The sequence below is a fragment of the Hylobates moloch genome, unplaced genomic scaffold (assembly GCF_009828535.3).
Source record: "Hylobates moloch isolate HMO894 unplaced genomic scaffold, HMol_V3 SCAFFOLD_13, whole genome shotgun sequence".
NCBI lineage: Eukaryota > Metazoa > Chordata > Mammalia > Primates > Hylobatidae > Hylobates > Hylobates moloch.
Window position 1 is genome coordinate 39,381,776 of NW_026652288.1, and position 14,504 is coordinate 39,396,279.

At 40.0% G+C, this 14,504-nt stretch overlaps 2 protein-coding genes across 2 annotated transcripts in view; both read left to right on the forward strand.

Annotated features, from left to right (window-relative positions):
- ZNF573 (zinc finger protein 573) overlaps window positions 1-14,253 on the forward strand; it is a 52,093-nt gene extending 37,840 nt beyond the window's left edge. Inside the window, exons 5-6 of the mRNA XM_058426263.1 lie at window positions 1,055-2,346; window positions 12,406-14,253. Coding sequence (XP_058282246.1) covers window positions 1,055-2,346; window positions 12,406-12,498 — 1,385 coding nt within the window. The 3' untranslated portion in view covers window positions 12,499-14,253. The remainder of the gene's footprint in view (window positions 1-1,054; window positions 2,347-12,405) is intronic.
- The window catches only part of ZNF607 (zinc finger protein 607), a 40,623-nt gene continuing 27,385 nt past the window's right edge, over window positions 1,267-14,504 (forward strand). Inside the window, exon 1 of the mRNA XM_058426258.1 lies at window positions 1,267-1,315. The gene's annotated coding sequence lies outside the window, so the exon portion shown is untranslated. The remainder of the gene's footprint in view (window positions 1,316-14,504) is intronic.

A 14,504-nucleotide genomic window follows, 5' to 3' on the forward strand; every position in this document is an offset into this window, starting at 1 on the left:
GATAGACAGACAGACAGATATAGAGAGACAGACAGAGTTAGCAGGTACTGCCTTTCTAAAGAAAGAACATTTACCCTGAAACATAAAGGATGAGAAGGATTCAGCCTACAAAATGTCTAAGTCCAAGGACTCTTGAGCAGTTAAACAGCCTGTGGAAAGCATTAAGTGTTGGGGGAAGTTGTACAGTTGGCCCTTTGTATCTATGGGTTCTGCACTCATGGATTCAACCATCTTCAGATCAAACATATATTTTTAAATTGTGAGTGTACTGACCACATACAGACTTTTTTCTTGTCATTATTTTCAAAGCAACTGTAGAACAGCTATTCACATAGCATTTACATTGTATTGGGTATCGTAAGTAATCCAGAGATGATTTAAAGTATACAGGAAGATGTGTATAGGTTATGTGCAAATACTATGCCATTTTATATCAGGGACTTAAGGCGTCGGTATCTGGGTTGGGTTTTGGTATCTGCAGGAAGTCCTGGAACTGATCCTCCACGGATACCAAGGGGCAATTGTACAATATTCTAGGTGTTGAAAAGAGGGACTATGATAGAGAATAGGAAGCAAAGAGTTGATGTTTTGACATGAGGCCTCCTAGGTAAGCAGCAGTCCTTGGAAAGGGATTTGTATTTTATTCTAAGAACAATGAAAAATCACTCGAGGAACTTAAAGGATGTATTCTTAAACACTGACCTGCATCTAAATCAGTGATAGGTTCAAAATGAAGAAGTCAAGGTTTTTCTCCTCTCAGTTTTAATTCACTTGGTCTTTGACGGTGCCAATATAGCAGATTTGGAACAAGCTTGTCAAAGATTCTGGCCCCACCTAAATGTTACCTATGTCCTCAATCAGTAATTTCACTATCTTACGTAAACTCTTATACATCTCTGAACTCTTCTTGGCCTTTTTCAAATTTTGTAACCATATTTTTGAATTCTGTTTGCCATTCACTTATTATGAATGTTGGTTTTTCTTTGTTGCATAAAGTTTCTTGTTCTCTGGTATAGAAATACAAATTTTTTTTTGTTGTCCTCTTTTGTTTCAGATTTGGATTTACAGTGTGAGATAATCAGCTACATAGAAGTACCCACTTATGAAACAGATATATCCTCTACACAACTTCAGAGCATATATAAGAGAGAGAAACTCTATGAATGTAAGAAATGTCAGAAGAAATTTAGTAGTGGTTATCAACTTATTCTACATCACAGGTTTCATATTATTGAGAGACCCTATGAATGCAAAGAGTGTGGGAAGAACTTTCGTAGTGGCTATCAACTTACTCTACATCAAAGATTTCATACTGGTGAGAAACCCTATGAATGTACAGAATGTGGGAAGAACTTTAGAAGTGGTTATCAGCTGACTGTGCATCAGAGATTTCATACTGGTGAGAAAACCTATGAATGTAGGCAGTGTGGGAAGGCCTTTATATATGCCTCACACATTGCTCAACATGAGAGAATTCACACTGGTGGGAAGCCTTATGAATGCCAGGAGTGTGGGAAGGCCTTTAGTCAAGGTGGACACCTTAGAATTCATCAGAGAGTTCATACTGGCGAAAAACCATATAAATGTAAGGAATGTGGGAAGACTTTTAGTAGGCGCTCAAATCTTGTTGAACATGGGCAGATTCATACTGATGAGAAGCCATACGTGTGTGAGAAATGTGGAAAAGCCTTTAAAAGAGGTCACCAACTTACTGTACATCAGAGTGTTCACACTGGTAAAAAGCCATATGAGTGTAAAGAATGTGGGAAGGGCTATACCACTGCCTCGTACTTTCTTCTACATCAGAGAATTCATAAAGGTGGAAAACCCTATGAGTGTAAGGAGTGTAAGAAAACCTTTACTTTGTATAGAAATCTTACTCGGCATCAGAATATTCATACTGGTGAGAAACTTTTTGAATGCAAGCAATGTGGGAAGACCTATACTACTGGTTCAAAACTCTTTCAACATCAGAAAACTCATACTGGTGAGAAACCCTATGAATGCAAGGAATGCGGAAAGGCCTTTAGCTTGTATGGCTACCTTAAACAACATCAGAAAATTCATACTGGCATGAAATGCTTTGAATGTAAGGAGTGTAAAAAAACCTTTACTTTGTATAGAAATCTTACTCGACATCAGAATATTCACACTGGTAAGAAACTTTTTGAATGTCAGGAATGTGGGAAGGCCTATAGTACTGGCTCAAACCTTATTCAACATCAGAAAACTCATACTGGTGAGAAACCCTATAAATGTAAGGAATGTGGAAAGACCTTTAGCTTGCATGGATATCTTAATCAACATCAGAAAATTCATACTGGTGTGAAACCCTATGAATGTAAGGTATGTAGAAAAACCTTTACTTTCTATAGAAATCTTACTCTACATCAAAGTATTCATACTGATGAGAAACCTTTTGAATGTAAGGAATGTGGGAAGACCTTTAGACGTAGTTCACACCTTACTGCACATCAGAGCATTCATGCTGATAAAAAACCCTATGAATGTAAAGAATGTGGAAAGGCTTTTAAAATGTATGGCTACCTTACCCAACATCAGAAAATTCATACTGGTGGAAAACCTTATGAATGTAAAGAATGTGGGAAGGCCTTCAGTCGTGCTTCAAACCTTGTTCAACATGAGAGAATTCATACTGGTGAGAAACCCTATGTGTGTAAGCAGTGTGGGAAAACCTTCAGATATGGTTCAGCCCTTAAAGCCCATCAGGGAATTCATAGGAGCATAAAAGTGTTAAGACCGTAAAGAGTATGAGTGTGCCATTCATCATCAGACAGTCCACGCTGGTGAGAAATGATGGAATGTTAGTCTTATAGGTATGGCTTTAGCAATTGAGAGAGTGCAAAATGCAGTTCTTGCCACATTAGAAAGCATTCAATGTCAGTCCTGTTTTAATGGAATATCTGACTATTCAATGGTAAATTAAGAAAAAAAAAACCGGAATCCCAGTTTCTTCACGCCTACAGCATCCATAGCATGGATTTTTTTAAAAAAAACTTAGTAATTAAGGCCGGGCGCAGTGGCTCAGGCCTGTAATCCCAGCACTTTGGGAAGCCGAGGCGGGTGGATCACAGGGTCAGGAGATCAAGATCATCCTGGCTAACACAATGAAACCCCATCTCTATTAAAAATACAAAAAATTAGCTGAGTGTGGTGGCAGGCGCCTGTAATCCCAGCTACTCAGGAGGCTGAGGCAGGAGAATAGCGTGAACCCAGGAGGCAGAGCTTGCGGTGAGCAGAGATGGCGCCACTGCACTCCAGCCTGGGCAACAGAGCGAGACTCCGTCTCAAAAAAAAAAAAAACTTATTAATTAAAAGGATGACCAAAAGCCTTTCATACTAGATTTCAATGGCTGTATTACAAATTACCCCAAGTCTTAATGTCTTACCACAACAATAAATATCACTCATAGGTTCTGAGGGTCAGAAATTCGGAAGAGGCTTAACTGAGTGCTTTTGAATTGGTTTTTCCGTGAGCTTGCGGTCTTCCGAAGGCTTGTTGGGGCTGAAGGATCTGTTTTCCAGGTGGCTCGCTCACACTGGCTGGCTGGCTTAGACAGTGAGAGTGCCAGGAGAAAGCTGTGACTTTGGAGCTGTTTTTGTTTGTTTGTTTGTTTGTTTTTGTTTTTTGAGACAAGGTCTTGCTGTATCACCCAGGCTGGAGTGCAGAGGCATGATCATAGCTCACTGCAGCTTTCAACTTCTGGGCTCAAGCAATTTGGGTGGCTTCTTGAGCATATTTTGCATGATGTAGAAATATAAGCAATTTGTACTCAGAGTGCCAGTCATGGTGTTTTAAAAATATGCCCTCAAATTCTTTGAAACTCTACCCTTCAAACTTGAAGTCTGGCCAGGCACGGTGACTTACGCCTGTAATCCCAGCACTTTGGGAGACCGAGACCTAGTCAGGCATGATGGCACATGCCTGTAGTCCCAGCTACTAGGGAGGCTGAGGCAGGAGAATCGCTTGAACTTGGGAGGCGGAGGCTGCAGTGAGCTGAGATCGTGCCTCTGCACTCCAGCCTGGGCAATAGCATGAGACTCTGTCTCAAAAACAAAAACAACAAATAAAAAAACCTGAAGTCCAATTCCCCTCCCTTTGCATGTGAGCTGAACCTAGTCACTTGCTTCTAATGAACAGAATCTTCAGGATCGCCTTTCCCTGGTGCTCATGCTCACTTATTCATTCACTCTCGTGCAAATCCGGCCTCCTCTACCTAGGGCTTCTGCAGAGGCTGCTGACAGAACCTTTTATAGAAGTTTCATTGAATGGTGATTCTCATAATTGTCACATTAGACATTGCTGGAGTCTTAACCAAGGGTTTTCAGTAGTCATACTCTATCTGTTCTTTGGAGAACAGATAACCTGCTGTGAAGTGCCCACTGTGCCCCCTCTCTGAAATAATCATTGTGTTAATGTTGAGGCCACGCTTCCTATGGGCTGCCCCCAGCCCCTTTTCTGAGCATAACAGAAGTATTCATGCTAGTCAATTCTTATGAAACCCAGACCCTTCAGCTGGGGAACTGTGAATCAGCCAGGCTTAATCTGTCTGCATACTGCCCTGCGTTTTCATAGTTTTTCTACCAATCTTGCTTCATCCCTCTCCTTCAGAGTCATCCGTCTTGTACCATGGCCTGAAGGCTTTCACTGCCTTTCCTGGACCTCTTTTTCATTCATAGCCCCTCCTTCCTTCTGATCTGATCTTGTTTTTTGCTTTTCAGAGGATTAAGATGAACACATACCCTAAGGTTACCTACATACTATGTTTCCCTAACAGCGCTCTGGATTATCTTTGTCCAGAGACCATTTCTGAAGTTTAGCATCATTTGCTTTCTGGAGAGGCTGGGAGTTTCCAAAAGCAAGTCCTGGTTCAGTTCTGTTTAACAATCTTGTTGTAGCTTATGTCACTTCTTGCACTTAAGCAACAAGAAGCAAGACACCTTCAACATTCTGCTTGGAAGTCTCCTAAGCTAAATTACCCACTTTTTTTGTTGCTGTTGGTTGGTTGTTTTTGTTTCTTAAAGACACAATCTTGCTTTGTCACCCAAGTTGGAGTGCAGTGGTGTGATCATAGCTCACTACAACCTTGAACTCCTGGGCTCAAGTGATCCGCCCGTCTCAGCCTCAGGAGTGGCTAGGACTACAGGTGTATGCACAACTACACCTAGCTAATTCTTTTTTTTTTTTTTTTTTCTGGTAGAGATAAGGTCTCCCTATGTTGCCTGAGCTGGTCTCAAACTCTTGATCCTCCTACCTTGACCTCCCAAAGTGCTGGAATTATAGCGGGAGCCTGGCCCTGTTACACAGTTCTGTAGGTATTATTTTGTACTTTTCACAGTTACCACGTGCAGCAATGTTGCTTTCTGCTATTACATAACAAGAATCCCTTTCCCCAGTCTCCAGTAACATTTTTCAGTTTTCTTTAAGCCCTCACTTGGAGCCTCTTCAAAAATATCCAGGTTTCATGGCCGGGCGCGGTGGCTCACGCTTGTAATCCCAGCACTTTGGGAGGCCGAGGCGGGCGGATCACGAGGTCAGGAGATCGAGACCACGGTGAAACCCTGTCTCTACTAAAAATACAAAAAAATTAGCCGGGCGTGGTGGTGGTCGCCTGTAGTCCCAGCTACTCGGAGAGGCTGAGGCAGGAGAATGGCGTGAACCCGGGAGGCGGAGCTTGCAGTGAGCCGAGATTGCGCCACTGCACTCCAGCCTGGGTGACAGAGCGAGACTCCGTCTCAAAAAAAAAAAAAAAAAAAAGATCCAGGTTTCTGCTAATAATATTGTCCAGGCCCTTCCAATTTCCACCCAGTCTGTGGTCCCAATGCCCCTCTGACATTTGTACCTTTTTGTTTCAATAGCATGCCTTGTCTAGGTACCAAAATCTGTTATCTCATGCCACATTCCAAAGAACCCGAAGAATTAGTGGCTTAAAATGCCAATAAATGTGTATTTTTCTCACAGTTTCTGTGAGTCAGAAATTTGGGAGCAGCTAAGCTAGGCAGTTCTAGCTCCAAGTGTCTCAAGAGGTTGTGCTTATCTAAAGGCTTGACTCAGCTGGAGGATATGCTTTCAAATGGCTTAGTTCTGTGGCTGATAAGTTTATACTGGCAAGTCGCTTCTTCTCCCAAGGGGCCTTGTCCATAAGCTGCATGAGTGTGCTTGCGATGTGACAGTCAGATGTGATCCTTTTTATAATCTCTCTTTGGAAGTTAGTCCTGCCACATTCTATTTGTTCCCAGAAAATCACTAAGTCTGGCCTACATTCAATAAGAGAGGAATTAAGTTTCACCTCTTTTTTTTTTTTTGAAGGCAGGATCTTTCACTGTTGTCTAGTGGAGTGCATATGGCTCACTTCAGCCTCAACCTCCTGGGCTTCGGTGATCCTCCTGCTTCAGCTTCCCGAGTAGCTGGGACTACAGGTGTACGTCGTCATGCCCAGCTAATTTTTAAATCTTTTGTAGAGATGGGGGTCTCACCAACTTGCCCAGGCTTGTCTCAAACTCCTAGGCTCAAGCAGTCTTCCCACAGTGTTCCCAAAGTGCTGAGATTGTAGGCGTGAACCACCGTGCCCAGCCCACTTTCACCTTTTAAAGAGAGAAATGTCAAAACATTTGCAGACATATTTTTATTTTTAAATCACCACACCTAACACCACTCAATCATTGTTGAAGTCTCAAAAATTAGTACTAATAAACTAACTTGTTAATGTCACATATGCAATAGTGCTTTTAGCCACAGCACATGCCTTACCTGTCATCACTGCCACATAACTCCCTGTGTGTCATTGGCCAAGATATTTATCATCTATGGGAATTATTTGCAAAGTATAATCAAGAGCCTACATGAAACCCAGGCATGGTGGCGCACACCTGTAGTCCCAGCTACTTGGGAGACTGAGGTGGGAGAATCGCTTGAGGCTAGAGTGTAAGGCTGCAGTGTTCTATGATGGTGCCTGTGAATAGCCACTGCACACCAGCCTGGCTTTTTTAGGCCCCGTCTAAAAAGAAAAAAGGTACATAAGAGTCCTATTATGCAGATGTGGCCCAAATTATACTTGTCAAAACCTGGGAAGACTGTTTGGCATATAGCGTTATGCTCAATAAATATGAGCTTTTGGCCGGGCACAGTGGCTTACGCCTGTAATCTCAGCAGTTTGGGAGGCCAAGGAGGGTGGATCACATGTCAGGAGATCGAGACCATCTGGCTAACATGGTGAAACCCCATCTCTACAAAAAATACAAAAAATTGGCCGGGCATGGTGACACGCACCTGTGGTTCCAGCTACTCAGAAAGGCGGAGGCAGGAGAATCACTTGAACCTGGGAGGCGGAGGTTGCAGTGAGCCGAGATCGTGCCACTGCACTCCAGCCTGGGTGACAGAGCAAGACTCCATCTTAAAATAAATAAATAAATAAATAAATATGAGCTATTATAGATATCGTCATTATTTGTGTTGCTGATAATTTTTATGAAAGATTCTAATAGCATAATTAGAACAGCTTCTTAAAGCCACTCATCTATTACTAAATTTTATATAATTTTGGAAATTAAGAATATGATTTTAGTGTGTCTAAAGATTTTGGTCAGCTGCAGTGGCTCACACCTCTAATCCCAGCACTTTAGGAAGCCAAGGCGGGCAGATCACCTGAGGTCAGGAGTTCAAGACCATCCTGGGCAACATGGCAAAACCCCATCTCTACTAAAAATACAAAAATTAGCCAGGCGTGGTGGCACACACCTGTAATCCCAGCTACTCGGAGGGCTGAGACACGAGAATGGCTTGAACCCAGGAGGCGGAGGTTGCAGTGAGCCGAGATCACACTGTTACACTCCAGCTTGAGTGACAGAGCAAGACTCCGTCTCAAAAAAAAAAAAAGAGATTTTGCATATCTTGTTTTGTTTTGCTTTTGCTTTTTTCATTTTTTGTGGAGATGGGGTCTCACTATGTTGCCTAGGCTGGTCTCAAACCCCTGGCCTCAAGCAATCCTCCTGCCTTGGCTTCCCAAATTGCTGGGATTATAGGCGTGAGCAACTGTGGCTGGCCAAGATTTTGATAATACCCAACAATTCATATTCTCTGTTCACAATTAAAGTAGGAATTAATAATGGGCTATCAAGAAGTAAATTGTTCTCTTGGAGGTTTTCCCTAAATTTGAAATGTACATTTTAATTTAACATACAGAAAAATTGAAAGAATTGTTTAGTAACCCACCATATATGTTTACATTCATGTTATTTGCTTTATCTTACGTCAGCTCTTTTTATCTGCTTATGTATGGGTTATTTCTGTATCATTTGAGAGTAAGTTGTAGATATCATGGCACTTTGCCTTTAAATATATGCAAATTTCCTGGATAACTGTGATACTATAATCATACTGGAAAAACTTAAGAATTTCTATAGTGTCTTCAAATATGTGCCCAAAGATTTTTTATAACTACTTATTTTCTAATCAGTATCCACTCTTGGTTAATTCATTGCATTTGGGATTTTTTTTTAAATTTATTCTTTTTCTCTAGGATAATATCCCCACTTTTTCATGCTTTTGAATTTTTCTTTTTCTTTTTTTTTTTTTTTTTTTTGAGACAGAATCTTGCTCTGTCACTAGGCTGGAGTGCAGTGGTGGGATCTTGGCTTACTGCAACCTCTGCCTCCCGGGTTCAAGCAATTCTGCCTCAGCCTCCCAAGTAGCTGGGACTACAGGCGCATGCCACCACACCCAGCTAGTTTTTGTATTTTTAGTAGAGACAGGATTTCATCATGTTGGCCAAGATGGTCTGGATCTCTTGGCCTTGTGATCCATCCGCCTTGGCCTCCCAAAGTGCTGGGATTACGGGCGTGAGCCACCGCACCCAGCCCGAATTTTTCTTTTTTAAGTACCCAAAGAATGTCCCACATTCTTGATTTCTGCTTCACAGTATGATTTAACTTGTTGCTGTGTCCTTCGTGTTTCCTATAAATTGGAAATTATGTCTGGAAAATTCATTAGGTTGAGATTAGGTTGAGATTTTTGTCAAGAACATCTCATGAATGATGCTGCAGACTTCTGAAAGCATATCAGGTTTTTACATGATTATTTATGCTACACTGTAAAGCTTGCTTAAAGAGGTAACTGTCAGCTCTCCATTGAACAATTCCATTTTGCATTAGTAATTTGATGGGTGCTACATTGATCCATTAATTTGAAAATATAATCCCTTTAATTCAGGAAACAAGGATTGAAACAAAAAGATGTCATTGTATTCATCTCTGTATAGCACATATGAACTGCCTGTTAAAGGCTAGACTATAAATCTGTGGATAGAAACAATGTTAATATATGAGGCTAGAAGAAAGGAAAACAAATATACCAATATTAAGAGAAAAGTAATAAAACTAGATAAAGAGATCAATGATTAGGAAATAAAACTAGTTTTTATTCAGATCCTACTCCCTCCCATTTTGTGGAACATGAGCTAAATCTCTAGATATCATCAAGAAAAAATTTAAAAGAGAGATATGAAGAAAATGTTTTAAATTAAAAGTTAATTTTTGCCGGGCACAGTGGCTCACGCCTGTAATCCCAGCACTTTGAGAGGCCGAGGCAGGTGGATCATTTGCGGTCAGGAGCTCGAAACCAGCCTGGCCAACATGAAGTGAAACCTCATCTCTACTACAGATACAAAAATTAGCTGGGCATGGTGGCATGCGCCTGTAATCCTAGCTACTTGGGAGGCTGAGACGGGAGAATCTCATGAACCCGGGAGGCAGAGATTGCAGTGAGCCGAGATCATGCCATTGCACTCCAGCCTGGGCAATAGAGTGAGACCCAGTCTCAAAAAAAAAAGAGTTAATTTTTGATGTTTATACCAAAATATTTAGCAATCTCTAATGTATTTTGAGAAGGAATTGTATTTGTAAAAGAATATAGTTTTTCAAAATGACATAGATATTGTAGGGAATCAGAATTTTTAAAAGATGATTGAAAACAAGATGAGTTTCACTCATTAGGGTAAATGGAAAATTTCTGAGTATATCAGCAAACTCTAAGATTCTTTTAAAATAATTGTGCAATAGTCATTTTTCTGGCAGAGTAATTCATTCTTCTGGTTCACTATATTCTAGACAAATGAAAGAAAAGGAATGTTGATCTATGTTTATGCTTGTAATTTTTCTAAGCTTTATATACAGTTTTGCAAATGGGATGAATTATGTGCACATGATACCATCAATTCTAAAAACTACGTTTTAAAAACCTTTTGGAAATCAGGATTGCAGTTGATAACTACCTAAACTCACTTCCAGCCCTATAAAAATTACTTTTCCAAATTAAGGAGCATCATGCATTATGCATTGTCAGCCAAAGGTCTGTAGTGTCAGCGTGATCATTCGTTGTGTCTGTAGTGTCAGCGTGATCATTCTTTGTGTCTGTAGTGTCAGCGTGATCACTTTGTGTCTGTAGTGTCAGCGTGATCATTCGTTGTGTCTGTAGTGTCAGCATGATCCATTCGTTGTGTCTGTAGTGTCAGCGTGATCATTCGTTGTGTCTGTAGTGTCACCGTGATCATTCGTTGTGTCTGTAGTGTCAGCGTGATCATTCGTTGTGTCTGTAGTATCAGCGTGATCATTCGTTGTGATCCGCATGCTCATATCCCTTTTGTCCACAAAGGGAATAATTCACTATTAAATATTAACATCATTTCCCCTATGCAATTTTAAGTTTTGATAATGAAATAAAACACAATGCAGAATGATTTTGCTATAGGTTATATGACCACTGTACTTGATAATTGAAACATGGTTTGTGTTCTTAGACAAGCCAATGAAGCAATCTCCTGCTCTAAACAAAAACCACATGATTAGCCTCTCAAGGGATTGGCATGCACTGTGGTGTAGAAAGTTTGTCTTTCCATAAACCAGTGTATCTAAGAATTACCTCAGAACTTCCATTTCTATTAATATTACCTACTAACACTTAAGTCTGAGTGTGGTGGCTCATGCCTGTAATCCCAGCACTTTGGGTAAGGCTGAGGTGGTCGGATCACCTGAGGTCAGGAGTTTCAAGACCAGCCTGGCCAACATGGTGAAACCCCATCTCTACTAAAAATACAAAAATGAGCCAGGTATGGTGGCGCATACCTGTAATCCCAGCTACTCTGAAGCCTGAGGTAGGAGAATCACTTGAACCCAGAGGCGTAGGCTGCAGTGAGCTGAGATTGTGCCACTGCATTCCAGCCTGGGTGACAGAGTGAGACTCTGTCTCAAAATTGGACATGAAACATAACTGAAATCTGCCAAACCTAAAGGAAGACTCATACCATAATCCCAGCACTTTGGGAGGCCGAGGCGGGCGGATCACGAGGTCAGGAGATCGAGACCACGGTGAAACCCCGTCTCTACTAAAAATACAAAAAATTAGCCGGGCGTGGTGGCAGGCGCCTGTAGTCCCAGCTACTCGGAGAGGCTGAGGCAGGAGAATGGCGTGAACCCGGGAGGCGGAGCTTGCAGTGAGCCGAGATCGCGCCACTGCACTCCAGCCTGGGCGACAGAGCGAGACTCCATCTCAAAAAAAAAAGAAAAAAAAAGGAATGACCCTTAAACTGGAATTTCGGCATTCTGTCACGTGATTAATCCCTGGGAGAATGCAGTTAGCTCACATGATGATAGGCAAGTAACCACTTTTTCTGTACTCATACTACTGTTACTTTTCTACAAAATGAAAAACCTAAATGTGGTTTTTTGTTTTGTTTTGTTTTTTGGGTTTTTTTTTTTTTCTTTTTGAGACGGAGTTTCACTCTTGTTGCCCAGGCTGGAGTGCAATGGTCCGGTCTTGACTCACCGCAACCTCTGCCTCCCAGGTTCAAGCGATTCTCCTGCCCCAGCCTCCCGAGTAGCTGGTATTACAGGCATGCATCACCATGCCTGGCTAATTTTTTTTGTATTTTTAGTAGAGACGGGGTTTCTCCATGTTGGTCAGGCTGGTCTCGAACTCCCGACCTCAGGTGATCCGCCTGCCTCAGCCTCCCAAAGTGTTGGGATTACAGGCGTGAGCCACCATGCTCGGCCTAAATGTTTTTAAACTCTCATCCTGATCAGTATTTAGGTTATAGGTAATTTTTTAAAACTCTACTTAGAATATTGTTTCAGAGGAGTCTGTAAGTAACAAAACTCTATAATTGCAGTCATAGCTGATGTATATACTTGGATCTTTTCCAAATGTTCTTCTACTCTTGTAATTTCTAGTTTGATCAGCTGGAAATAAAAGTATCCAGTAACTCCACTTGTCCACCTTAAATATATATATATATTTTAACTAACCCATTAAGTACTTTTTATATGTATTTATTGGCCAATCATGTTATTTACTGTGACTTTCCTGTTTGTTTCTTTTGCTCGTTTTCTCAGCCTGCTGATTTATGGATACACACACATACTCTAGATCTTGATTCTTTTGTTATTTTATATATAATATCCTTTTCCTGGAGAGTAACTTTTTAAAGTGCATTCATGATTTTTCTGATACTGATAGTTTTCCCGCATACTGTCATATTATATTTGGACGTCGCCATTATCAGTCTAACCATAAACTGGTAATCTATTTATATTTTTAATAGTATGTGAAATTTCTATGTATTCAGTCAGATTATCTATGAATGGAAATGAATTTTCTTTTAAAATCATTATTATTTCTTTACTTTTATTAAAATAAATACGATTATGTCAAGTATTGGGATAATAGCCAGTGTCTTAGTTGTTTAACTTAGTTGTACTGGAAATCAGTACAACATTTTACCATTCAACTAATATTTACTTTGTTGTATGCTAGTATGCTCTATAATTAGGGCTAACTTCTTATTTTTTTCAAATCCCATCACTTCTTTTGCTTTGTTCATATATCATTCTCCTCTGCTATTTTAATGTTATAATTCATACTGATTTCTTGTTTTAAACCATTTCTGAAATATAATATGCTTAGCTGTGATATATTATTGTTTTGATAAGCTGCTTAATTTATCTTATGAATATTTTGTTTGGGATTTTTGTCCAAATATTCAAAATTGATATTAATATTATTAGCATTCATATATTAACATTCAAAATTAAGACTATTTTTAAATTTTTGTTATTGCCATTATTTGTTTATTAAAGGTTAGATAAAATTTGGCTTTAAACCCATATGGTCCTGTTTTTTCTTTATTTTGTTTTCCTTCTTACAGTTTTAATATTGGATTGTTAAACACTTCCAAAATCACCTGATATTCTATTTGAATTTCTACTTTATATGAAAGCAACAGATTAACCGAACTGAGTACCTGCCCCAGGCACAACGCCTTTGAGCACTGCACACTGTGGTATTACCACTGGGTTCCACATAAAAGAAGCATCTCCACATGAACCCCTCAATAAAAATCAAGCATTACGTGTTCTTGGCAATACGATGCTAGGAGCTCAGAACTCTTTAGCAAGAATATAAGATGCGGGCCAGGCACGGTGGCTCATGCCTGTAATCCCAGGACTTTGGGAGGCCAAGGCGTGTGGATCACCTGAGGTTGGGAATTTGAGATCAGCCTGACCAACATGGAGAAACCCCATCTCTACTAAAAAAAAAAAAAAAAAAAAAAAAAAATTAGTGGGGTGTGGTGACACATGCCTATAATCCCAGCTACTCGGGAGACTGAGGCAGGAGAATTGCTTGAACCCGGGAGGCAGAGGTTGCAGTGAACCAAGATCGGGCCATTGCACTCTAGCCTGGGCAACAAGAACGAAACTTCATCTCAAAAATAAAAAATATATAAAATGCATTGCTGCTTAGACATGTTTGGATACTTACCAGCAGCCCTCATGAGAATGATAGATTCTTTAATGTGTGAAAAATTTTAATGCAGGGTGAGTAAATATCCACAAATATCCACTAATAGTTTTATTTTATTGCCTCATGTTAAAGTTATAATTTGTCACATAATTAGCATTGATTGCATTAAATATTAAGCAATTGACTTTCCTCTAGATCTGCACTGTCAGGTAGATACACTAGCCACCAGCTACATGTGGCCATTTTAAATTAATTTAAATTTAGTAAGGCATAAAGTGGAGTTCACCAGTAGGACTAGTCACAATTAAGTGTTCAATAACCATGTGTATTCGACTTTACAGATACAGTAGTCCCCTCTTTATCTAATGTTTCCTTGTTATTAATCTCTTGCTGTGCCTAATTTATAAATTAAACTTTATCATAAGTACATATGTTTAGTAAAAAAGTAGGATGGTTTGGTGCCATCCTTGGTTTCAGGCTTCCCCTGGGGGTCTTGGAACATAACTCCTGCAGATAAGAGGGAGACCACTATATATAATGTTTCCATTATTAGAAAACTTTCTATTAGATAGGAATATTCTGAATACTTACATTCTATTCACATAAAAAATAATCTTATGGATTTAACAAATGAAATATTGCCAAGCACTTAATTATCATTTGCAAAATTAATTGAGCAATTTTAGATATA